Source organism: Nomascus leucogenys, chromosome 16 (assembly GCF_006542625.1).
Source record: "Nomascus leucogenys isolate Asia chromosome 16, Asia_NLE_v1, whole genome shotgun sequence".
Classification (NCBI taxonomy): domain Eukaryota; kingdom Metazoa; phylum Chordata; class Mammalia; order Primates; family Hylobatidae; genus Nomascus; species Nomascus leucogenys.
In genome coordinates, this window is record NC_044396.1 from 4,349,083 (window position 1) to 4,375,146 (window position 26,064).

Genomic DNA, 26,064 nt, shown 5'->3' on the forward strand with positions numbered 1-26,064 from the left:
TTGTCAACTATTAGATCTGAACATCAATGAGAACATCACATATTATAACATGAGGCTTGGTACAGCGGCTCATACCTGTTAAGCCCAGCACTTTGGGAAGCCAAGGCAGGAGGATTACTTGAGTTCAGGAGTTCGAGAGTAGCCTGGGCAACATACTGAGACCCCATCTCAAAAAAAATTTTTTTTAATTAGCTGGGTGTGGTGGCACACACCTGTAGTTCCAGCTACTCAGGAGGCTGAGATGGGAGGATCTATTGAGTCCAGGAGTTTGAGAGTAGCCTGGACAACATCGTAAGACCCCATTTCCTAAAAAAAAGTTTTTAATTAGCTGGGCAGGGTGGTGCGCACCTGTAGTCCCAGCTACTTGGGAGGCTGAGGTAGGAGGATCACTTGAGCTCAGAAGTTCAAGGTTACAGTGAGCTGTGATCATGCCACTGCACTCCAGCCTGCCTGACAGAGCAAGACTGTCTCTCAGAAAACACACACACACACACTTTTTAAACGTTTATAAAAAGTTTAAAAAAATGCTTCCTTATGAATATAGTTACAAAACTCTGAAATAAAATATTAATGTGTCCAGAATTGGTGGGTTCTTGGTCTCACTGACTTCAAGAATGAAGTCACGGACCCTCGCGGTGTTACAGTTCTTAAAGATGGTGTGTCTACAGTTGTTCCTTCTGATGTTTGGACATATTCAGAGGTTCTTCCTTCTGGTGGGCTCATGGTCTCGCTGGCCACAGGAGTGAAGCTGCAGACCGTCGCGGTGAGTGTTACAGCTCGTAAAGGCAGTGCAGACCCAAAGAGTGAGCAGCATCAAGCATTATTGCAAAGAGCAAAAGAACAAAGCTTCCACCACATGGAAGGGGACCCTAGTGCATTGCCACTGCTGGCTCAGGCAGCCTGCTTTTATTCCCTTATCTGGCCCCACCCACATCCTGCTGATTGGTCCATTTTACAGAGAGCTGATTGGTCCATTTTACAGAGAGCTGATTGGTCCATTTTACAGAGAGCTGATTGGTCCATTTTGACAGGGTGCTGATTGGTGCATTTATGAACCTTGAGCTAGACACAGAAGTTCTCCAAGTCCCTACTAGATTAGCTAGACACAGAGCACTGATTGGTGCATTTACAAACCTTGAGCTGGACACAGGGTTCTAATTGGTGCATTTACAATCCCTGAGCTAGACACAGAGTGCTGATTGGTGCATTTACAATCCTCTGGCTACACATAAACGTTCTCCAAGTCCCCACCAGATTAGCTAGACACAGAGCACTGATTGGTGCATTTACAAACCTTGAGCTAGACACAGAGTGCTGATTGGTGCGTTTACAATCCTTTAGCTAAACACAAAAGTTCTCCAAGTCCCCACTAGATTAGCTAGACACAGAGCACTCATTGGTGTGTTTACAAACCTTGAGCTAGACACAGAGTGCTGATTGGTGCGTTTACAATCTTTTAGCTAGACACAGAGTGCTGATTGGTGCATTTACAATCCTCTAGCTAGACATAAAAGTTCTCCAAGTCCCCACCAGATTAGCTAGATACAGAGTGCTGATTGGTGCATCCACAAACCCCGAGCTAGACACAGAGTGCTGATTGGTGCATATGCAATCCTCCAGCTAGACATAAAAGTTCTCCAAGTCCCCACCCAACTCAGGAGCCCAGTTGGCTTTGTCTAGTAGACCCCACGCTGGGGCCGCGGGCAGAGCTGCCCGCCAGTTCCACACCATGCACCCGCACTCCGCCCTTGGGCAGTCAATGGGACCAGGCACTGTGAAGCAGGGGGTGGTGCATGTTGGGCAGGCTCGGGCCACGCGGGAGTAGGGGAGGGGGGCTCAGGCATGGCGGGCTGCAGGTCCCGAGCCCTGCCCCTCGGGGAGGCAGCTGAGGCCTGGTGAGAATTCAAGCATGGCACCAGTGGGCCAGCACTGCTGGGGTACCCAGTGCACCCTCTGCAGCTGCTGGCCCAGGTGCTAAGCCCCTCACTGCCCTGGGCTGGCAGCGCCAGCTGGCTGCTCAAAGTGCGGGGCCCGCCGAGTCTGCAGCCACCCGGAACTAGCACTGGCCTGCTAGCACTGCGCACAGCCCTGGTTCCTGCCTGTGCCTCTCACTCCACACTTCCCTTCAAGCAGAGGGAGGCAGCTCCGGCCTTGGCCAGCCCAAAGAGTGGCTCCCACAGTGCAGCGGCAGGCTGAAGGGCTCCTCAAGCATGGCCAGAGTGGGCACTGAGGCCGAGGAGGCACCGAGAGTGAGCGAGGGCTGCCAGCACACTGTCACCTCTCATTAGCATATAAGATCCAGCCATTTATTTAAAAGGTGGTACAGCAAGGTCCTAGAATAACATCATTTTTCATTCAACATCATTTTGCTATAACTTTGACAAGAAAAGAAAACATCAATTCCCACCAGGGCCACTGTCTGTGAGGAGTTGGCATGTTCTCCCCATGTCTGTGTGGGTTTTCTTTAGGTACTCAGTTTCCCCCCACATTCCAAAGCATATCTACATGGTCCTAGGCTGAATGAGCATGGGTGTGTGAGTGCCCCCTGTGATGGATGGCGGCCCATCCCAAGTCAGTTTCCACTTTGTGCCCTGAGCTGCAGGGACAAGCTCCAGCCACTCATGACCCTGAACTAGAATAAGTGGGTTGGAAAATGAATTAAGGAATGAATACAAATTATTATTATTATTATTATTATTTTAATTGAGACGGATTCTCACTCTGTCGCCCACGCTGGAGTGCAGTGGTGCGATCTCGGCTCACTACAAGTTCTGCCTCCCAGGTTCACGCCATTCTCCTGCCTCAGCCTCCCGAGTAGCTGGTACTATAGACGCCTGCCACTACGCCCAGCTAATTTTTGTGTTTTTAGTAAAGACAGAGTTTCACTGCGTTAGCCAAGAAGGTCTCGATCTCCTGACCTCGTGATCCACCTGCCTTGGCCTCCCAAAGTACTGGGATTACAGGTGTGAGCCACCATGCGCAGCCAGGAATGAATACAAAGTATTGTAAAATAAAAACTCATAGACAAAATCATACAAAGGCATGACAATAAATGATGCAGTACAAAAGCCCTCAGCAAACCCACTATATTTGTTATTGTTTGTTTGAACTGCGTGTTGGGAAGAGGTGTTCATATTTTAGCTTTGCAAACATCTATTCCTTGATTTAACCCACCACTGCAACAACCACTATCCCTCACAGATTCACCAAAAATTGAGTACATAATCTTACTTGTCTTTATTAATTTTTCTTAAATGTATATATAGTTCACATTTATTTCAATGTTTAATATTAGAAGTACTTTGGGTCTTTTTTTTTTTTGAGACAGGGTCTCATTTTGTCACCCAGGCTGGACAAAATGCCTTGATCATAGCTCACTGCAGCCTCCAGCTCCTTAGCTTGAGTGATCCTCCTGCCTCAGCCTCCCAGGTAGCTGGGACTATATGTATGTGCCACAATGCGCGGCTATTTTTTTATTTATTTATTTTTGCAGAGACAGGGTCTCACTATGTTGTCCAGGTTGGTCTCAAACTTCTGGCCTCAAGCTATTCTCCTACCTCAGCCTCCCAAGTCCTGGAATTGCAGGTATGAGTCACCACACCCAGCTATGGGTCTTTGTTTAGAAATTTGGTGATTTTTTTTTGTTTTTTGGGGGCGTTTTTTGTTTGTTTGTTTCGAGATGGATTCTCACTCTGTCGTCAGGCTGGAGTGCAGTGGCACGATCTTGGCTCACTGCAACCTCTGCCTGCCGGGTTCAAGTGATTCTCCTGCCTCAGCCTCCAGAGTAGCTGGGACCACAGGCACGTGCCACCACACCCAGATAATTTTTGTATTTTTAGTAGAGATGGGGTTTTGCCATGTTGGCCAGGATGGTCTCAATCTCTTGACCTTGTGATCCACCCGCCTCAGCCTCCCAAAGTGCTGGGATTACAGGCGTGAGCCACCGCACCCAGCCTGGTGATTTTTTCATGACCAGAAATATGCCCATAGGAACTTAACTTGCTTATATCAGTTAGTTTATGGTAAAATCAGTTTTGTTATACACCGTTTCACGTAAAGTCACAATTTCCAAGAACTTATCATTGATGTTAATCAAGAACTTACTATATTTTAAAACCAACATATGAAGTAAAAGATAACAGCAAATTAGTGTTACAAAATGCTGTAAAACAAACATTGCGTGTATGTGTATTAATGCAGAAAAGAGTTCAGAGTGATGCAGAGGAAACTGTTAACAGTGGCTACAAAGGGAAGATAGAAGGCTTGGAGTTGGAAGAGAACTTTATCATTTCATATGCTCTGTAATATTTTAATTTTTACAAGTGTAGGTTCATAAATTCTGTAACGTACAAAGAAGTTTAGGATTTCATAATGGAATCAGTTGTAAGGTCATGCCAGGAGCCACAAGGAAACATCTGAAGCTTCGCATCTCTGTCTTTCAACGGGACTTTCGGGTTGCCTAGAGGACAGAGATACTCTTCCTTAGCTGCTGCACAGTCAAGGCACAGAAGAATGGCAATCAATATGGGAGGTGTCAAACCCAGGCAACACAGTCTTAGAACTTTTTTTTTTTTTTTTAAGACGGAGTCTCGCTCTGTCACCCAGGCTGGAGTGCAGTGGCTCAATCTCGGTTCACTGCAATCTCCGCCTCCCAGGTTCAAGCAATTCTCCTGCCTCGGCCTCCTAAGTAGCTGGGACTATAGGCACATGCCACCACCCCCAGCTAATTTTTGTATTTTTAGTAGAGATGGGTTTTCACCATGTTGGAAGGCAGCTGGGAGATCATCCCTCACTCCTCCAGTGAAGAAACTGAGACCCAGACATAATATAGAGTTGGAGATCGTGTTCCCTTTTTGAATTTTCTCTAGGTGCATACATGCTCAGAAGGCATTCGGTAATACTTTCTGAACTGATTACGTTTATTTACTATTGTCTTATTCATGTGGTTGCTACTGTACAGCAGGATTATTAGTCAAACTCACAACCAAACTCAACGTGGGCTTTATAGCTACGTAACCTCATTTGTCTTGTAGGGCAAAGGAACAAAATGTGAGCATATCATGGATTAATAAGTGTTAGTAATTCCTTGGAGACTAGTTATCTGGGATGTCCTGCTTCCTCTGTAAGACATACTTAAACTAAAATTAAAAATGCTTATGCTGTCTTTCTTTGGACAGCTTTATATAGGCTAAGTTAGAAATATATGTGCATACGAGCAGCTACTTGCCCAGTAGTCTTTCTAACCTAAACCCATATTCAATTCCTTGATTCCCTCATCTTAACCCCAAAGGGTAGCCAAAGGATCTTAAGTTGATGATACCACCTAACAGTTAAAAAAAAAAAAAACTGATAAGTTATAAGGAAAAGCCTCTAAGCTCACCTCCTCTGATAGTTTTGCATGGTTAATTTTTCTAAGTTCCAGTAGACTACCTGAAACTTCCCTGTTTCTAGCACCAAATTTTTCACCACTTCAAAAAACACTAGCTATCAGATTTAGGGAGAGTAAGCTTTTTGTTTGGTGAAACAAACGGGGCATTTGGGGGTCATGTGGTTTTCACATGTTGAATAAAGAGCTCTTGTTGGGCTTTGGTTACCCGTCATCTCATCAATATAATTTACTGGTTCACAAAAGAGTATGACATTTCATGGGTCTTTCTACATTGCCTTCCTTATTCTCTGTCCTTTGATAAGTTATCAAACAGTAATAAATTCATTTCTAAAGTCACACCTGAGAATTTCCAAAGGCTGGGATAAAGTGAACTTTTTTTAGCGAAAATGAGAAAACTGGATTTGAGCAATCACTTTCAGGGTTAAATAATCCCAAGGGTAGTTTCTTTGTATCCTGTACTTATTTGCAGAAGAGGAACTGATTGCCAGGTTGAATTATCCATCTTTAAAAAAAAAAAAAAGTTATTCTCATGGCTGTAAAACAGCTACAGATTGCTTTTCTTGCACTCTTGAGGAGCTGACAAGGCCCCAGATGGAGGTGTTTTTCAGCAAGCTGTCAAGTGATCCATCCATCAAAAACAGCCATATCACCCAGCTGAGCTTGCTTTCTCTGCCAAGAATTGTATTGGGTCAGATGAGAAAGGCCAGGGTATGATGAATCCAGGAAAAACACAGGTCAGAGAAATGTATACCAGAAAAGAGAAGAGATGTGGTTACATTTAAATTCCAAAGGTTATATTTAGATTTGTTTTACAGTGACTTGATCATTTTTTCCTGGTGCTTTCTTTTATTCTTTCCAGAAATATGAACTTCATGACATTGATACTGAGAGGTGGTTTGTGTGATTTTGAGGAAATCAAAGCTGTAAAGCTCTATTAGAGTAGCAGTCCATAAAACACAGTAATTTATTATCAGCAAGCCAAGGACCTTTTTATTCATAGGCCTAAAGTAGCTGTTACAGGATCATTTGAAATAATAAAGCTATCATGATTGGAAATAAACACAAAGCCCTAAAAAATCATTGCCCAGCAAGTCCAGAAGTATCTCTAGGGATCTGATGCCCTCCATATTAGCCTCACTTCGTCTTGGAAACTGCTATCCATCTGTATTAGCCCACTCTCACACCACTGTAAAGAAATACCTGAGAGTGGGTAATTTATGAAGAAAATAGATTTAATCGCCTCACAGTTCCACAGGCTTAACAGAAAGCATGCCTGGGAGGCCTCAGGAAACTTACAATCATAGCAGAAGGGGAAGCAGGGACCTCCACATGGTGGCAGCAGAAAGAGAGCAAAGAAGGAGGTGACATACACTTTTAAACCATCAGATCTTGTGAGAAATCACTCACTATCACGAGAACAATAAGGGGAAAATATGCCCCCATGAACCAATCACCTTCCACCAAGCCCCTCCTCCAATTCGACATGAGATTTGGGTGGGGACACAATCCAAATCATCTCATCATCTAGGAAGTAAAATGGTGGAAAATCATGCAAATTCCATTCTTATTCTTGGTGCACCTTTGGGGTCAAAGAGACAAGTTGTGGGTGAAATAGTAGAGTTTTTGTTTTCTGGTTTATATTCTATTAATAATATTCTACCTTATCTTTAATCATTGTAAAATGCTATAGTTATGAAAAATATTAATTCCTACTGTGCTTTATTTACTTAGTTTTTCCTTTATATTTCCTCTGGAAACCAATTACTCTCAGCAATCTCCTTTATGTCAATCCATTAATATTTAATAAGCATCTACTCTATGCAAAAGACATTGAATAGTTGTGATTATTATGTGCTAGAGCTGTGCTTCCCAACCTGTCCTCATCGTGACACACCTAGAAATTGATAGACTACTTTTCTGGCACACCTGGGAGACAAGGCCCCCAAAGAGAAACTTTCTGACAGACACAGCAACACCTTAAGTCATCTTAGGTTATTCGGGACCTTTACAGAAAGAACCTTATATTGTGTTCAAATATAATTTCACTGTGGTAAAACCTTTGTGGTTGTGAAACTGACCCAGTAGTCCTATAGAGAGTTTTTTTGATAAACACAGATGGATTCTTCTCGTCTTAAAGATTGAAACTTATATTTGTTTTATCTGAGTTCCTTCCTCAGAAAGTGACCTTCAGGCCTATCAAAAAGTATCAAAGAACTGAAACTCACCAGATCACATCCTGACAGCGAGATGCAAGACCCCCTCATTCATTATGATTGCTTCCTTGTTCCTCCCTAGTTTCTGTTTTGTACACATTGTTACATTTCTTCCCAGCTATATACACCTGTAGTTTTTGTCCATCAGGGAGATGGATTTGAGACTGAGCTCCCATCTCCCTGGCTGCAGCACCTGATTAAAGCCTTCTTTCTTGGTAATAATCATCTCTCAGTGATTGCTTTATGTGCAGAAAGCAGCAGGACCTAGATCAAACCCCTGGTGTTTCGGTAACAGTTGTAAACATTGATTTTTAATTTGTATCACTAAAAAATTTACAGCCATCAGTGTCTAACGCTGATGGCCCTCTTGTTTGGCCCCACGAGCCAGGTGGGAAGCTCTGTACCAGAGAAATGAGATGCCCCATAGAGATGGGCTTCTCCTTACTGTTCTCCATGTGGGAAGAATTCAAACCAGAAGCTTTCCCTAGTGTGTGGATTTCACATCCTCTCACTGAAAGGCACATTCCTTTTTAGCATTATGTTTTAAAAAAGAATGACTTTTCTTTCTTCTGTCATCAGAAATTTTCCTTCTTGGTATTTGCTCTGAGCAGCTCATGAAAGTTCCTGTTACTTGTTGCCACTCTTCCTGTGTTTTTGGCCTTTTTCTGCGTTTATAACATTAAATGTGAGTTTGTAATCTTCAAAAGCTGATGAAATACCAAATAGCTTTAAGACAAGAAGGAAAGAACAATGCAATCAGAGAATAAACTGGATAAAATACTTACTGGGCCAGTGAAAATTTTGCTGTTTTTCTTCTTAAATGCAGAGGCAGTTTTTTAAGAGGTAAGAAAGAGATGACTAATATCTTTATTTTCAAAAAGTAATTATCATCTTTCTTTTCTTACCTTGTAGTGATAAAGTGATAAGATTTATTCCCAAAACAGAAGAGGAAGCATATGCACTGAAGAAAATATCCCATCAACTTAAGGTAATAGAGCATCTACACACTTATGGTGGAATTGTGCTTGTGGTATGTTTACAGGGATTTGCTGACTGGAGTTGAATAATTGGAATTTATTAGCCAAGAAAGTAAAAGCTAAGGAGATAACTTGAAAGAGCTTTTATTTTATTTTATTTTATTTGAGATGAAGTCTCACTCTGTTGTCCAAGCTGGGGTGCAGTGGTGTGATCTCAGCTCACTGCAACCTCCACCTCCCGGGTTCAAGCAATTCTCCTGCCTCTTGGTAGAGGCGGGGTTTCACTGTGTTGGCCAGGCTGGTCTCGAACTCCTGACCTTGTGATCCACCCGCCTCGGCCTCCCAAAGTGCTGGGATTACAGGCATGAGCCACCGCACCCAGCCAAAAGAGCTTTTAAAGGATATTTAAGGCTACTCAAAAGTTTTCTGGCTGTGTGCAGTGGCTCATGCCTGTAGTCTCAGCACTTGGGGACGCTAAGGCAGACAGATCACTTGAGCCCAGGAGTTCAAGGCCAGCCTAGGCAACATGGTGAAACCCCATCTCTACAAAAAAATATAAAAATTTAACCAGGTGTGGTGTCACATGCCTGTAGTCCCAGTGTGTCCGGAATTGGTGGGTTCTTGGTCTCACTGACTTCAAGAATGAAGCCGCAGACCCTCGCGGTTAGTGTTACAGTTCTAAAGGCGGCGTGTCCGGAGTTTGTTCCTTCTGATGTTCAGATGTGTTTGGAGTTTCTTCCTTCTGGTGGGTTCCTGGTCTCGCTGGCTCAGGAGTGAAGCTGCAGACCTTCGCAGTGTTACAGCTCTTAAGGCGGCACGTCTGGAGTTGTTCGTTCCTCCTGGTGGGTTCGTGGTCTCGCTGGCTTCAGGAGTGAAGCTGCAGACCTTCGCGGTGAGTGTTACAGCTCATAAAAGCAGTGTGGACCCAAAGAGTGCGCAGTAGCAAGATTTATTGCAAAGAGCGAAAGAACAAAGTTTCCACAGTGTGGAAGGGGACCCCAGCGGGTTGCCACTGCTGGCTTGGGCAGCCTGCTTTTATTCTCTTATCTGGCCCCACCCACGTCCTGCTGATTGGTAGAGCCGAGTGGTCTGTTTTGACAGGGCGCTGATTGGTGCGTTTACCATCCCTGAGCTAGACATAAAGGTTCTCCACGTCCCCATCAGATCAGTTAGATACACAGTATGGACACAAAGGTTCTCCAAGGCCCCACCAGAGCAGCTAGATACAGAGTGTCGATTGGTGCATTCACAGACCCTGAGCTAGACACAGGGTGCTGCTTGGTGTATTTACAATCCTTGAGCTGGACATAAAGGTTCTCCACGTCTCCACCAGACTCAGGAGCCCAGCTGGCTTCACCCAGTGGATCCTGCACCGGGGCTGCAGGTGGAGCTGCCTGCCCGTCCCGCGCTGTGCACCCACACTCCTCAACCCTTGGGTGGTCAATGGGACTGGGCACTGTGGAGCAGGGGGTGGCGCTTGTCAGGGAGGCTTGGGCCGCACCGGAGCCCATGGAGGGGGTGGGAGGCTCAGACATGGTGGGCTGCAGGTCCCGAGCCCTGCCCCGTGGGAAGGCAGCTAAGGTCCGTTGAGAAACCGAGTGCAGTGCCAGTGTGCTGGCACTGCTGGGGGACCCAGTACACCCTCCGCAGCCGCTGGCCTGGGTGCTAAGCCCCTCACTGCCCAGGGCCAGCAGGGCCAGCCGGCTGCTCCGAGTGCAGGGCCTGCCAAGCCCACGCCCACCTGGAACTCCAGCTGGCCCACAAGCGCCACACGCAGCCCTGGTTCCTGCTCACGCCTCTCCCTCCACACCTCCCTGCAAGACGAGGGAGCCAGCTCCCGCCTTGGCCAGCCCAGAAAGAGGCTCCCACAGTGCAGCGGTGGGCTGAAGGGCTCCTCAAGTGCTGCCAAAGTGGGAGCCCAGGCAGAGGAGGCGCCGAGAGCGAGCGAGGGCTGTGAGGACTGCCAGCACACTGTCACCTCTCACCAGCTACTAGAGAGGCTGAGGTGGGAGGATCACTTGAGCCTGGGAGGTTGCAGTGAGCTCTAGTGTCTCTTTTTTTGAGACAGGGTCTTGCTCTATTGCCACTGCTCTCTAGCCTGGGCAACAGATCGAAACCCTGTCTCAAGAAAAAAAAAAAAAGAAAATAAAATTTTCTATCTGACACATTATCTATTTACTACCCATCTCCAAGGTAGAATGTAAATTTCATGAGAGAGTTTATCTATTTTTTGTTCATTGCTGTATTTCTAATTAGTGTCTGGAATGTCCTAGAAGTTCAATACATGGTTTTGTTGTTATTTTTCCTTAATGAATGAATGAATTCAGTTTCCTGTTTTCTAGAGCTTCTCTTTTCCTTCTTGAATCTTCCTACTGATCATCTAGGCACTTTCCTCTTAATTAAAACTTTAAGCAGATGTGAGTTGAGGAAAAATTAAAGCCAGAAATTCAAGTTAATTAGTTTTGCTATGTTTCAGTGGGTCTGATAAGAGAATTTTCTTGGCAAAGGTTGAAGGCTCTGTTATTCAATCTTTGATAAACTTTATGGATTTTAGAGTTAGAGCATTTCTCTAACTCCATCAGTGCATATAATTGAATGTTAGCTTTTACCTACAAGTTATGATGAGAAGTGTGGTGTGATTGGTTCTTTCCCATGCCTACCAAAATACAAGCAAGCCCAAAAACTATGTGGTGGTTTAGGCTTCATTTTAATGGACAGCAAAGCAGATTACCAAACAGGCCTCATTAATCTTTAATATGAAATAGAAAAATGTTTTTTCCTACATGACTGAAGTACAGTCCTACCTGAAGGAGTGTTAGGGAATGAGGGAGGAAGGAGACATTGTGGCTTCTGGAGATATTTGTAATTAACAAACTTTTTTCTTTTATTTATGGTTTAATTTTTCTCTTTGGCATGTTCCCCTTCAAATATTGAATTTATTTGCAAATGATGTCTTAAACATTGAGTTTATTGATTCCCTGTCTTCTCCTCATTCCCAGCCCCTACACAAACAGTACTGAGTTCAAGCATGGTGTCTCATTACAAGGGCCCAGGGTGAGGATGCAAGAACCCATCCCCAAATTGTGGTTGTTTATACAATACCAGAGAGACCATGGTCACTGGGCATTTCCTAAACCTCCTTTTCTTCTCGCAGGAATCTGCTTCTAGGAGGCTATCATTAACCTCTTCACCCCATGACATCCTTTTCAGCAATTGTAGCTGAACACTTTCTGAATAGTCCACCAGGAACTTATTAATTGCAAAGAAGCAAAGCAAGTTTTGAGTGGAGGTTTCCATCTCCACTGAAACTGTGTTTTCATATACCACCAGAAAAATAGCCACTTTTCATTTTGGAGTCCAGTGTTTTGGGGAACAGATATTCTGAACAAAATATTGGAGCAAAATATTTCTCAAAGGACGTTTCTACCATTCGTGAATCTATTTACGTGTTAGGTCTTACAAAGTAATGAACTTGCACTGTTATATTTGTGATAATCACTTACCATTATCAAAAGCAATAAAATTACATCAATGAGGACTGTAGGGTTACTTATAAACTCTCAGAAATCATCATAGATGGAATCAAAGCTCTAGACTGTAAATAGGGCTGCTGGCACTGATGACCACACATTTACATTGGGCCCTTTTTGATAAGCATTTAAAGAAAATCATTCCTGCAGATTGTTTTCATTTAGTCCTCAAGGTAAGGTGGCCACCTGGGGGAGGAAATGGTTTGGATGTAAAGGAGCTTAGGGGACAACTGAGAGAATGGAGGGAAAGGGATCTGGTGAGGAAAGAAGGGAGCAGAGTGAAGGGAAGAAAGAAGCTTAATATTAGGATATCGACTGTGCTCTAGTGATTCCACTCCACACAGAGTCACATCCAGCTCCTCTCAGCCACAATGCTACATGCTTCTACAAATTGCCTCATTTTAACAATCCTATGAAGTAAGTCTATTGTTATTGCTGTTTTACAGAAGAAGAGAGACAGAGTTAAGTAACTTGCCCAGGCCACAGTATGGGATTGGAACATGGATCTAGTCCGTGTCAAGCCCTCTAGGACCCAAACGAGGCCTGCCTCTTGCCTCTAGTTAGGTTATTCTGATTCTCTTCACAATGGAGAGGATTGAAGCCAAGCTGGCAGAGCAGTGGAGCCTAGACTCAGAATGTGATCATTATCATTATCATTTACTTTAACCCTAGAGTCAGGGGTTACCAAGACCATGCCCCCATTCAATGGGTTGCATAAGGACTCACCGAACTCAGCATATAGTCCTACTCACAGCTATGATTGGTCACAGCAAAAGGATACAAAGCAAAATCAGCAAAGGGAAAAGGAGTATTGGGTGAAGTCCAGGGGAAATGAGGCACAAGCTTCCAAGAGGCCTCTCCCAATAGAGTCACACGGGATGTGCTCAATTCCATCAGTAACAACTTGTGACAACAAACATGCAGGGTTGTCTACCAGGGAAATTCATTAAAGACTCAATGCCTGGGGTTTTTATTGGGGTAAAGTTATGTAGATACCCTCTGCCTAGCACATACCCAAATTCCAGACTCCCAGAAGAAAAGTAGGTGTTCAGCATGAACTATATTATTTGCACAATCTAAGCACATTGAATCACTCTTATTAGTTAGGGTGGTGGTAACCCTCCTGATATCCAACTTTCCAAATGCCAGCCAAGGGCCAATTTTACAAGCAGGCCTTTCTAAAGATAGCATTTTTCAGACCTGCTCTGTTGAATTTTTTTGTACATTCATTTCCTTTCACTAAAGAAGTAGTTTTATTAGATTGAAGTTGGAGGTATTGAGTTTAGATAACTTTCTATCTAAAAGCATTGCGTTACCTTGATGTCATTTTAAATTCGAATGATTTCAACCAAGCAAACCATTTGTACTATGGAAAGCAGCAATTCTGGCCAGGCAGAGAAAGCAGCCTGCAGAGAAAAAAGAATATGATGTGTGTCATCTTCTGGCCTGTGGAGCTAATGGGACAGAATTATGGGCATTGCTAACAGCTTCTTTGCATTCCCTGTGTATTGCCTCTAGAAGGGAAGAAGGAGGGTTTGCCAGGAAACCTTTAGTTGCCTTGCTTCCCTAAATCACACTGTGATAGACAGAATTCTAAGATAGCCCCAAGATTTTTATCCCCTCTGGTGTACATGCCCTGAATAATCACTCCCCTGAGGATGAGGAGGGGCCTGTGAATATGATGGGACAGCCATTCCTTTGATGATGCTACATTATATGGCAGAAGGGAAATGACATAGGGCAGACCTGACCTAATCAGATGAGCACTTTAGAAGCAAAGAGTTTCCTCTAGCTGTTGACAGAAGAGGTCAGAGAAGTGCTTCTGCTGGTCTCAAGATAGCAGTTCACAAACTGCTAAGTTGTGAACTATCCCTGAGAGTCACGAGCTAAGGAATTCCAATGGCCCCTAGGAAGTGAGAATGGTTTTCAGCTGATAGGCAGCAAGGAAATTGAGACATCAGTCCTCCAACCACAAGGAACTGGATTCTGCCACATAAGCCTGGAGGAGGCAGCCCAGCGGACACTGTTATAGGACCACTAGGTTTGATTGCCCATTGTGCTGTAACAGACCAATATACTGAAACAACAAGAGTTGCAGCAGATAAATGGTTTGATAATTGTAGGGCAGCCAAACAAGGAGATGGGAGGAAACCTCAAATCTGCCTCCCCAAGGAGGTTGGGTTGGGGTCTGAATAGGTGACAGGCTGAACAGGAGTTGGGATCGCAGATTGATTGAGAAGTGAAGAGTGAAGTCATGGGACAGGAAGATGAAAAAACTGCATTTCCTACACTTCTTTGCTGAGTTGGTTTCTTGGTGGAGGTCTTCAGACTGGTTGGTGTCAGCTATTCTGCTGGAATTCAAGATCTTAAAAACACTTTAAGCAATTCTTGGGCAGAAAGGGCCAGTGCCAGAGATTCCATCTATAGGAACAATGTGGGGAGCAGGTGGTCAGTGCTCCCCTCAACGTGGCTCTCAGCAGCTGCAGGGACTTGGGTAGAAGTACACCAGCACACCCTGGTCAATGCCCAACTATAATTCTGCCGAAAGCCTGACTTGTAATTCTCATGAGGGCTGTTTTAACAGCTTGATTTTAGCCCATTGATACCTGAAGAGAGAATCCAGCCAGCCATGTCAGGACTTCTGACCTGCAGAACTGTGAGATGATAAATAGGTATTGTTTTAAGCTGCTAAGTTTGTGGTAATCTATTCTGCAGGAGGAGAAAACTCACATACACAGCGAACTAACAGCCTACATATTGGCCTTTGGCTCTCAGATTCATCCATGAATCATTGTTAATTTTCCTGATTTCACTAGCTGTAACCAAGCATCTTAGGGAAAGTGGAAAGTAATTGGACTACAAGCATAGGCTATAAATTCACAATGTCTTCTCTGAAACATGAACAAATGCAAAATGCATATGCATGTTGAACGGAATCTGAGAAGAGACAGTCAAAGCATAGTTAATTAGACACAGAACTGCTGTTACAAAGCTGGTTACTTTCCTAATTAAATTTTATGGTTTTGCTGAAGAATTAAAACAAGAAAGTTAAACAGAAAACCATGCCCCTAGAGAACTGGATTGAGAAAGCACCAACCAATTAAATTGTTAATTAAGAGCATAACCATGATTTAAATAAAGTTATGATGGAATGGGAACAGTCTGCAGGTAAGTAAATTAAAGTCCCAACACCACATTCTGCCTACATCTCTGCAAATTCTTTGTACTCTGAAGTAATAGAAATGGCGTTATGTAGGATCACAAAGTTTCCATTATACAATTGACACACTCTTGTAGAAAGAACAATTAATGGTATTTCTGTTTCCAATTTCCTCATCAGAGAGCTGTAGGATTGGAAACTGTCCTATTTGTCCAAAAGTTTGTCATTTTTTTTCAAACTGAAACACAACCCCATAAATATTGGTTTGTCAGCTGTCATTGAACGACATGTCAAAAGTCATAAAATCACGTGGGGAAAACTGTACTTGCTAGGAGGAAGGCTTCATCTCTCTTGCCTTGCTTTGTACATGAAATGTGCTGCTGCTGTCCCAGGTGTGGCTTCCCTCTCTCACACCCCAGTACTGTGCTGTAGTTGACTGCTGTCTTCTCTAATCCTCCTTGGCGTACTACCAAGTCATACACCAGGACCTACAAGAGCTCTAGAACACCTGTGATTGTGGGGGTTTATAAACTCAAACATCCAACTGGACAGTTTAACCAATTAGAAAGCTTATGAGGAGGAAATGGGTGGTAGAATTCATGCTGTGGAAGATATTTGTTCCCAACTTAATTAGAATCTGATCGTGTGATTGTAGGATCCTTAATCATGGCTATGGTAGGCAGAATTCTAGGATGGCCCCCAAGACTCTTGGCCCTGCTGCACACACATCTTCTCTCCTGAAATGCTAATCTGGGCACCATTGTAAAAGGATTTTGCAGATGTAATTAGGGTCCCAATCGGTTAACCTCAAAAATCGGGAGATTGCCCAGGTAGGTCTGATCTAATCAAGGGAGCCCTTTAAAATCGATGTTTTCTCCAGCTGGTTGCAGAAGAGGCACTCAGACTACTCACTCCTGCTAGCCTGCAAAAACAAACAGCCATGCTGTGAACTGCCCCGTGGCAAGAAATTGTGGGTGGCCTCTAGCTGCTGAGAACTATCTAAAGCCTACTAAAAGGAAAATGGGGGCCTCAGTCCTACAGCCACAAGGAAATAAATTTTACCAACAGTGAGAAGATAAGCACATATAAACCCCAAATGAAACTACAGCCCAACTGACACCTTGATTTCAGCCCAGTGACACCCTGAGCAGAGAATCCACACCATGCCCAGACTTCTGACCTACAGAAACAACAAAATAATAAAATTGAGCTGCTAACCTTGTGGTAATTTAGCGATAAAAATCTAATACCTTAAATGCCCAGTGGCTTGGTATGCTGGCTGAAGATACACAGGAGCATTATGAATGATACTTCATAAAAGGTAAAAGTGAGGAAGAGACCAAGAATTTGGCCTGTCAGTATGTTTTGGGTAGGAAGTTACATTTCCCCTTTTTTGTTAAAGGCTTTGTAAAGTAATGAAAGAACACTGACTTTTGCTTTCTGTAGCATGAATTTTGACAGACAGAAAAAGCTGCTTATTATCCAGGCAGATGTCCAACTGCAGTCATGGGTTAAATTTCAGGAATATAATTTTCAAGCATGGCTTGCATTTATCTCCATGTGTATATTGATAATTAATAAATTCAATAACAAATACATATTAAGAGAAACAATACAGTATGTTTAAGAAAGAAATACATTAGAAACATTCTTTCAAAAGGAAAAAACCCTCTACCATGTTATGATGATGATGATCTACCCCAATGATCCTTTATTTAATTTACTCGACTGAATTGACATGACCTTGGACTTATGCCATAGTATTTTAAGCTGATCGTGTTTCCTTTCTATTATAAGAATTTCTAAGTTTTGACATTTAAACAATCTGTTTTGAGACTAATTTTTAAACATTAAAAGGAATTGCTTTTGCCGGATGTAATATTGGCCATTCCTGAGGACAGCTGAAGGTTGGGTCTAGCATAGTCTTTTGTAGAAAGTAATCCCCACTGGGCTCTTTCATGTACCTGCCATCACCTGTCATTGCCTTCTTTGCATGTCTAGTGGTTGGCAGGCTGTAGACTGGGATGACAGACAACTGGACCATGTGTCTCTTGTTGTCTAGCTGTCTAGGATAGGCTTATTTACTTGGGAGTCACAGGGTTCTAAGAGTGAGAGAGAACAAACTTACAAAACTCCTTGAACCTAAGCTTAGAGTACTCAGTAAATGTCACTTCTGCCACATTATCCTAGCCAAAGAAAGTCACAGCTCAGATTCAAGAAGTGGAAAAACAGACTCTCATGCTTAGTGAGAGAATGGTAAGGTATGGACAAGAAAGTCTGTGGTCATTTCTGTAATCCACCACATCTTCTATTCCTCACGACCCCCACAACACACACACACATATTCAATTTGCCACCAAATCCCAGATGGAGGATGACAGCTACCTAACTTCTCCTCTGCAGTCTTAAGGCCACTTCTATAGTTCTGGCCCTGATCATCTTTTTTTTTTTTTTTTTTTTGAGACAGAGTCTTGCTCTGTCGCCCAGGCTGGAGTGCAGTGGCGCAGTCTCAGCTCACTGCAAGCTCCGCCTCCCAGGTTCACGCCATTCTCCTGCCTCAGCCTCTCGGAGTAGCTGGGACTACCGGCACCTGCCACCACGCCTGGCTAATTTTTTGTGTTTTTGGTAGAGACAGGGTTTCACCGTGGTCTCGATCTCCTGACCTCGTGATCCACCCGCCTCGGCCTCCCAAAGTGCTGGGATTACAAGTGTGAGCCACCGCGCCCGGCCAGGCCCTGATCATCTTTAGCCTGAACTGCACCAGCCTCCCCAGTGTCTTTTCTGCAGCCTTCACACATGGTTCCTATTTGTTCTCCATACTGTAGTCAGAGTGATCTTTCTGAAATGAAAAACTAACCAAGTCACATCTCTACTTAAAACCTTTTAAGTGTTCACCGTAGTCAACAGCAGTAATTCCCAAGCCAGGATACACGTAGGAAGCTTTCTATAAAAGACTGACCTCTAACCCCACTGCTAGAGATGCTGACTCAGTTGCTCAGATGAGGCTTGGTGGTTACACTTTCTTTAAGCTCCCTAGGGGATTCTGGATGGATCCAAGGGAATAAGCCACTGACCTAGGGTGTAGACTTCAAACTCTTTGGTGTGACCCACGGGGCCAGTCAAGATTGCACCTCCCTGCCTAACACTTCTCAGCATCTGTCACTATCCTTAGCTTAGTGTCAATCATGTGAACCAAACTGAACCAGTTGTAGTTTCTCACCTAAGTGCCTTAGCTCAAGCTGTTCTTCTTGTCTGGAATGCTCTTCTCTTCTTTGACCACCTAGTGAACAGCACTTATCTTTGAAACCTAGGCTGAAATACTGGATTCTCCTTGAGTTATCTGACCCTCACTGAATTCTATAGACTGTTAGACCCTAACATCTATATCCCTTTGTGTTTTCTCCACCCACCCATCCCCAGTAGGCTTTCTTACAGATTTGAAATGTCATTAATTCTCTGAATTGCATATGGTGGATAGGGAGGCACTGATGGAAGAGAAAGGACTAGTGACTCGTCAGCTGGTACTAAAAGGCTTATGTGCACAGGCCACTACCTTCAGGAACACAGCCCAGCAAAGGCTTAAAAAAGACCTTTACTTTTTTGACCCACCCCTCTGGTTTTTATTTCCTTTTTTTTATATAGGTCACCTTTTTTATTCATCCTTGCAATTTCACCTGAAAATTACAAATATTGGAGGAAATGATTTGTGCTTTGTTAAATGTGAATCTAACCATTTCCACTTTTAAAGGACATTAACATGTGATCAAAGATACAGGAATAGACGAAGTTCCTTTTTCAAGGGCAGGGATGGCACTTCTTGGTGACTGAGAGGTTTTCTATCAAGTGTATAAACCATACTTTGGTGCCATTTCTTAGACCCACAGTTCCAAAGACAAAAGTTTAATTGAAAATTCTTTTAATTAAAGTTTCCTATTTTCAACCATTTCATTTTTCTAGCTGTATAAATTTGCAGAGATTTCCCCTGCCTTGCTTGGTTTTAGAGGTCAATGTTGCTGAGAAGTGTGGACCCTGGACCCCACAACCTTTTTTAGAGAAGTGCACCATTGTCCTGATCACTGGTATCAGGGCACAACCATATAAACAAGTATTGATAACCTAAAAGAATTCACTAACACCATTCAAATTTATTTATTAAATATTCAACCATGTGAAGTCTTGTACAGGGCGAATATGGAAAGCAGTTAGCGTGGTGCTTAAGAGTAAGACCCCTGGAGACATAATGTCACTGGTCAATTGTGTTCTTTGCCTACTTCACATTGGCTGCAAAGAAAGAACATCCAGTCGGGAAGTCAACCAGGTTTTTATTCAGTGGCCAAAGAATGGAGAAGGGGAGCTCATGTTCCAAAGGCACCATCTTCCTGGAGGCATGGGAGTTTGAGAGAGTTGGGCGCAAGCCTGGGGAAATATGTAGGTATGTACCGGATGGAGTTGCAAACACAGGCACGGTACATGAACATGTTTCTACACACACTGCATGTAGACAAAATGGGGGCAATTTTCTCTTAGGGGAAAGATTTCTAGTATTATAATGATATGTTAATGACTTAAAGGTAACTGGAGGTCACCTGCTCTGGTCTGCACCAGTTTCATGTGGGTCTGAACTTCCTCAGTTATTCAGCAGCGTGTCTCAAGGGGGCTACTTGTGGCATCCAGACCATCTGGTTTATTTAAACAGCTGTGCCTATAAACAGACTTAAAAAAAACAGTTAAAGTTTTCCCACTGTCAGTAGGGGCCATCCTGGTGACAATACTTCTTGGGTTCATATCCAGACTCTTCCATGTACTGATGAAAGGGAGAGTTGCCTGATCCCCCTTGCAGAACGTGTGGCAGGGGTGTGTCTCACCTGTTCAATCACCCCACTGCTCAAACCCCATGTGGCGTGGGGAGCGTGCAGACAGGCAAGTGCAGGGGCTGGGGTGAGTGCTTTCGGCTCCAGCCCGTGGCAGTGTCTAGGAAGGAGTTACAAAGCTCTTTCAGCTTTGCCATCCGCAGCTCAATGGTCCCTCTGCCTTTTCGCAAGGGCAGAGGGCCAGTGACAGCTTTCTGTATCTCGAGCTCTTGCCCAGCATCCCAGAAAAATCGGGTCACACACGGGCTTGAAGGATGAATGCAAGGTTTTATTGAGTGGTGGAGGTGGCTTTCAGTGGGATGGATAGGGAGCTGGAGTAGGCCTGACTCCTCTCTGACCACCAACCAGCCGAACTCCTCTCAGAGTTCAGATGTTCCTCCTCGTCTCTCTCTCTCTGCCACATCATTCTGCCATCTGTCTGCTGGTCTATTTCTGAAGCTTGGTGTTCAGGGTTTATATGGGTGCAGGATAGGGTGCATAGCAGGCCAAAAGCAACTTTTGGGGCACAAAAACAGGAATGCCTGATCTCATTTAGGGCCATGGGTATACAGGCTTGAGGATGGGGCCTTTGCCCAGGAACTGCCCTCTTCTACCCAGGATTTCCTGGTCTCCTGTCCATATCACTAGTTGTATGAGTGTCAGCAAGTTACCTGATTTCTCGGTGCTCCTATTTCCTGATCTGTAAAGTAGGGAACCACAGAAAGAGTCAATCATTTCCACATTTGTACTAACCTGCAGCTGGCATGTACATATATATCTCTACATACACTGTAGCAATTTGTCCACATATTGTGTCTCCCTTACCAGATTGAGAACTCCCTGAGAGAAGGATGACTTACCATTCTTCTTTGGATAGGACTGATGTCTGACTCATCTTTGTTTCCCTAGTGCCTGGCAATAGTAGGCAGTCAACAAATATTGCTTGAATGAATGAGCATATGTAGTTCATTCATCCATCTATTTGCCTATAATTATAATACAAACAACACTAACTTGGATTCTCATCAGGAACATATGCATAATTTATTTTCAACAAGATAAAAAAATGGTAGGCGTAAATAAAAACTATTGTAAAATGGAGCAAGCAGGTATCGTGAAATAGGCAAGGGTATGAGGTAGGGGAAATTATCCATTTCCTCAATTACTAAGGAAGTTTTATGGAGGAAGTGGGATTTCTGTGATAGCTTGATGATAAACTTCTTAGAGAACTATCTTTGAGATCTGCAATCTTCCATTAGAGCCTCACCTAACCTTAAGATTTTTGCCTTTGGGTGTTGACTAACTCAATGAATACAGCAATGCTGATTATCAGAAACATTTGAATTTGAAAGTCAGAGCTCAGGTGTTCTGCCTTGGAGTCAATTTGTGGTTTTGTATAATCAGAAATGTCTGTATCTCTTTAAGCCTCTGGCTTACTTGATTAGCAAACCCATTCCTTTCTGATAACCTAAAAACAGCTATTAGGGATGCATATGTGGCAATACTTTGTGCCCTAAAAAAATTCAGAGCAGCTTTTGCATATTCATCAGCCATAACCACAAAGACTTTGCTTGATTAAAGAAGTTTCCTGTTTTCTACCATTTTGTTTTTCTAGTTGTATAAATGTGGAATGATTAAAATTCCCATGGTCCCACAAATACATCTCTTAGATGTTTTGCTGATAATTGGATTTGCTTTGAGGCTATCTGATCATCAGTGTTTCTTCTGCTCTCTCACATTCCAGTTACATTTTGAATATGAACTATGATCTGGGCTAAGAATCAGCATCATATTGAGAAAAAAGAAAGGAGAAGGTACAGAGAGCATGAAGCATAAGGGAAAAGACATTGACCCAGTACAGAGATTGTGATCTTTGAGAAGTTGCATCACAAGGCTTGTTGACTCCCTTAGAGAGATGATATTGGGAGCACAGGCAGAAGATGCCTCTGTGTTATGGGGCCAGGCTGAGGCTTTTGATAATATAGATACATAGCCTTTTGAGAATATATGGAAGAAGCAACCTTTGGGCTTTCAGACAAGGAGAGAACAGGTGGGAAGATAAACAGTGGAACAGCAGGATATACTTTTCTTTCCTCCTTCCCTTCTTCCATATCCTTCTCTGCCCTAAAACTTCAGCCACCATATCCAAGGGCATACTTAGACAGTCCATTCATTTTGCCCATGAATCTGTATTGTGCAACCAAGATCAGTCAAGGTCCAGTCAGGAGACAGACACACCAATAATTTGAACAGAAAATTTTCAATATAAAGTAATATTAGCTAGTAAATGACAACTAATTACTAAAAGACATAAGGTAGAAAATATAAATGCAGAGAACTACTACCCTTTGGCATTAGGAAGATTTTCCAAGGAAAGGAATAAGAACTTGATGGAGCATCTTCCCCTCTATCAGAAGGGTGAGATTCAGGCCTTCTTGGAATCCATGGACCACAAAGTGAGAAATTTGCTGTGCCGCCAGCAGGCTAGGGCTGGCCTCTTGCTTTGGTATCAGCAAAACTTGCCAGAGAGTAAGTGTCACTGGGCCTTCCACATGGCACCAGTTGCCATGTCATAGGAAAGAAAAAAGCATATGAGAACTAGGAAAAGAATTTCCTTCCTTCCCAGTGTCTTAAAAGCCCTCTCTTGACAAAGCCTAACGTTGACCAGCTATCAAAGGAGAAATATTTATGGAGTCTAGCTTGAGTTTCACAAGGCAAGACAAAAAGAGGGTAGATCTGGAATTGAGAGACAATCTGTTGGTACCTGGAATAACACCTTTGCTGGCCCAGAGGTATGGTGATTAACAAGATAAAGTAATGTTCTGGGTAATTAGCAAGATAAAATAAGGTTCTCGTTGTCACTAACCCTACCATCTAAAGTGGAATATAGAGAAGTGAAAAGGCGAGGCTGCGCATGGTGTAATCCCTCACACCTATAATCCCAGCACTTTGGGAGGTTGAGGCAGGCAGATCACCTGAGGTCAAGTGTTTGAGACCAGCCTGGCCAACATGGAAAAACCCTGTCTCTACTAAAAATACAAAAAATTAGCCAGGCATGGTGGTGTGTGCTTGTAATTCCAGCTACTAGGGAAGCTGGGGCAGGAGAATCACTTGAACCTGGGAGGTGGAGGTTGCAGTGAGCCGACATTGCACCACTGCATTCTAACAATCCTTCTACCTACCAAAAAAAAAAGAAGGTATTTATAATAACAATTACATACTACTATGTGCTAAATACCCTGCTAAGTGGCAAATATATGTTATTTAACGTAATCCTCATAGTTTAAAGAGAGATTGGCATTATCCCAATTTACAGATGAAAAAAATTAAACAACTCTGTTTTTCCACTCTGCACAAGACTTTTCCAATTTGAGTTCCTTTCTAACATGACTTAGCAAGAAGTCTCACCTGAAATCTTTATCAAGCTAAAAAAAAAAAAGGTTTGTTGAGATTATTTGGTGGCCAGCTGATAGTGAGAAAGGACACTGGACATGTACATGTGCTGAGGAAGGGAGCCTGGATGGAGAGGCTGGAACTTTGCCATAGACAAACATGGTTCCCTTCACAATGTTATCTGAAAATGGCATGGCCCTGGGAAGTCAGTCATCTCTCCTGTCACCTCCACCAACCTGCTTAGCTTTCTTATTTCTGCCTTGACTAATAATGTGTTTAAGTAATCTAAGCATGTTTCGTCTTAGTATATTTAGATAAATGACAGCAAACATTAAAAAGTCATAGAATAATGTGAATAATTGAGGAGGTGCTCAGAGACTTGGGGGGAAATGGTAACAATGAGTATGGTATTTTTTATCTCTTTTTTTTTTTTTTTCTCAAAGAGAGAAAGAGTCTTGGCCTGTCACCCAAGCTGGAGTCTGGAATGCAGTGATGCAATCACAGTTCATTGCAGCCTCTGACTCCTGGGCTCAAGCAATCCTCCTGAATAGCTGGAACTACAGGGGCATACCACTATGCCCTGAGAAATTTCTAAAAAGTTTTCTGTAGAGTCAGAGTCTTTCCATGTTGCCCAGGTTGGTCTCAAACTTCTGGGCTCAAGCAATCCTCCTGCCTCAGCCTCCTGAAGCACTGGGATTACAGGTGTGAGCCACTGTGACTGGCCTAACTATGGTTTTTTGGGATTTGGGGGGTTTTTCTTTTGTTTTGTTTTGAGACGGAGTCTCGCTCTGTCACCCAGGCTGGAGTGCAGTGGCACAATGTTGGCTCACTGCAACCTCCACCTCCCAGGTTCAAGCGATTCTCCTGTCACAGCCTCCCAACTAGCTGGGATTACAGGCACAAGCCACCATGCCCAGCTAAGTTTTGTATTTTTAGTAGAGAAGGGGTTTCACCATATTGGCCAGGTTGGTCTCGAACTCCTGACCTCAACTGATCCACCTGCCTTGGCCTCCCAAAGTGCTAGGATTACAGGCATGAGCCACCGTGCCCGGCCAGTATTTCTATTTTAACAAATCTAAGACTGACTCTACATATCACAGATCTGTTTATCATAAGTATTTGAAAATACTGGGGAGAACAATTGATAGATTATAAATAAAAGACAACATTGTTTCTGGAATAGCAAAATCTCTCAGGGTTACCTAATTTCTTTCAGGAGCGTAAGAGCCCTTATGAATCAGGAGACCACTTGGACAAGGTTGGTCAAGAAAAATGATATATATTCAATGTTAACTTTCACAGGACTTAGGATATTGCTTAGCATAATTTATTCTTTAATCACTTGTACAAATAAGGTCTATATCACACCTTAAGTGAATTCAGTTTCAGGTCAGGAATATAAGAAACATGAGCCATAAAAGTTAATTCTCCTACCAGTAATATTTAGCCTCTTTTTCATCATCAAATCCTTGAATAATGTTCTCTACAGGAGATCCATGAAGTGGGAAGGTGGCATCAATGGATATTAAGTGAGTAGTTATTTGAGGGTGTTGTAATCAGGATTCCAGGTAACTTTAATAAAACAGTAGAAGGTTCAGAAACACAGAAAATAAGGTTATCTCAAGGACAGTTGCAAAGTGATGCTTGCAAACATTCAGACTACGAGCCTCACAGAAGGGAAGAATCAAAGGATATTGTGCAATGTGAGTCTAGGATGAACAGATACCATAGAGTGACACATGTACAAGCTGGCATACCCATCGGGATGGGAGGACTCTGGGCTTTCAGAGCTTCTTCAAATGGTCTTTGTATGGCAGACTATTAGTAACTCAACAAAATTCTGTCTTCTCTTCCACATGGGTGCTGTATTTAACAACCTTCCCTACAATTAGTTAAGTGTGGCCATACAACTGATCATGACCAATGGAACTGAGATGGAAGAATTCCCTTGGCCCCTTCATGGGACCCCTCACAAAGGGGGTGGCTCATTTACTCAGCCACCATGTGCTCAAACCCCTTACAGGAAGGAGAGAATGCAGGTGAGCTGGGGTGAGCGCTGTTGGGCTCCGGCCCCATGGCAGCATCTAGGGCTATTACAGTGCTCCTTTAGCTTTGCCATCCATGGACGGCTGTTAACCAGCTCAGTGGAGAGTGAGGGTGACAGCTTTTTACACCCTGCTGTGCTGGTACCTGGGTCCTTGGTACCTGGGTCCTTGTCCAGCATCCAGGAAGAATCAGGTCACACAGACTTGAAGGATGGTGAATGCAGGAATTGAATTGAGTAATGGAGGTGGCTCTCAGCAAGATGGATGGGGAGCTGGAAAGTGGATGGAGCGGGAAGATGATCTTCCCCTGGAGTTTGGCCATCCTGTGGCCAATCTCCTCTATGACCATTCCCCAGCTGAACTCCTCTCAGTGTTCAGATGTTCCTCTTCTTTTCTTCTCTGCCATGTGGCTCTGCTGCTCTTCTGCCCGTGGAGCCTGGGGTTTGGGCTTTATCTGGACACAGGATAGGGGGACATGGTGGGCCAAAAGGCAACATTTCAGCATGA

At 43.5% G+C, this 26,064-nt stretch overlaps 1 protein-coding gene across 1 annotated transcript in view; it reads left to right on the forward strand.

Annotated features, from left to right (window-relative positions):
* Positions 1 to 26,064, forward strand: part of CPA6 (carboxypeptidase A6) — a 331,342-nt gene that overhangs the window by 116,093 nt on the left and 189,185 nt on the right. The window contains exon 2 of the mRNA XM_003274805.4: positions 8,515 to 8,590. Coding sequence (XP_003274853.2) covers positions 8,515 to 8,590 — 76 coding nt within the window. The remainder of the gene's footprint in view (positions 1 to 8,514; positions 8,591 to 26,064) is intronic.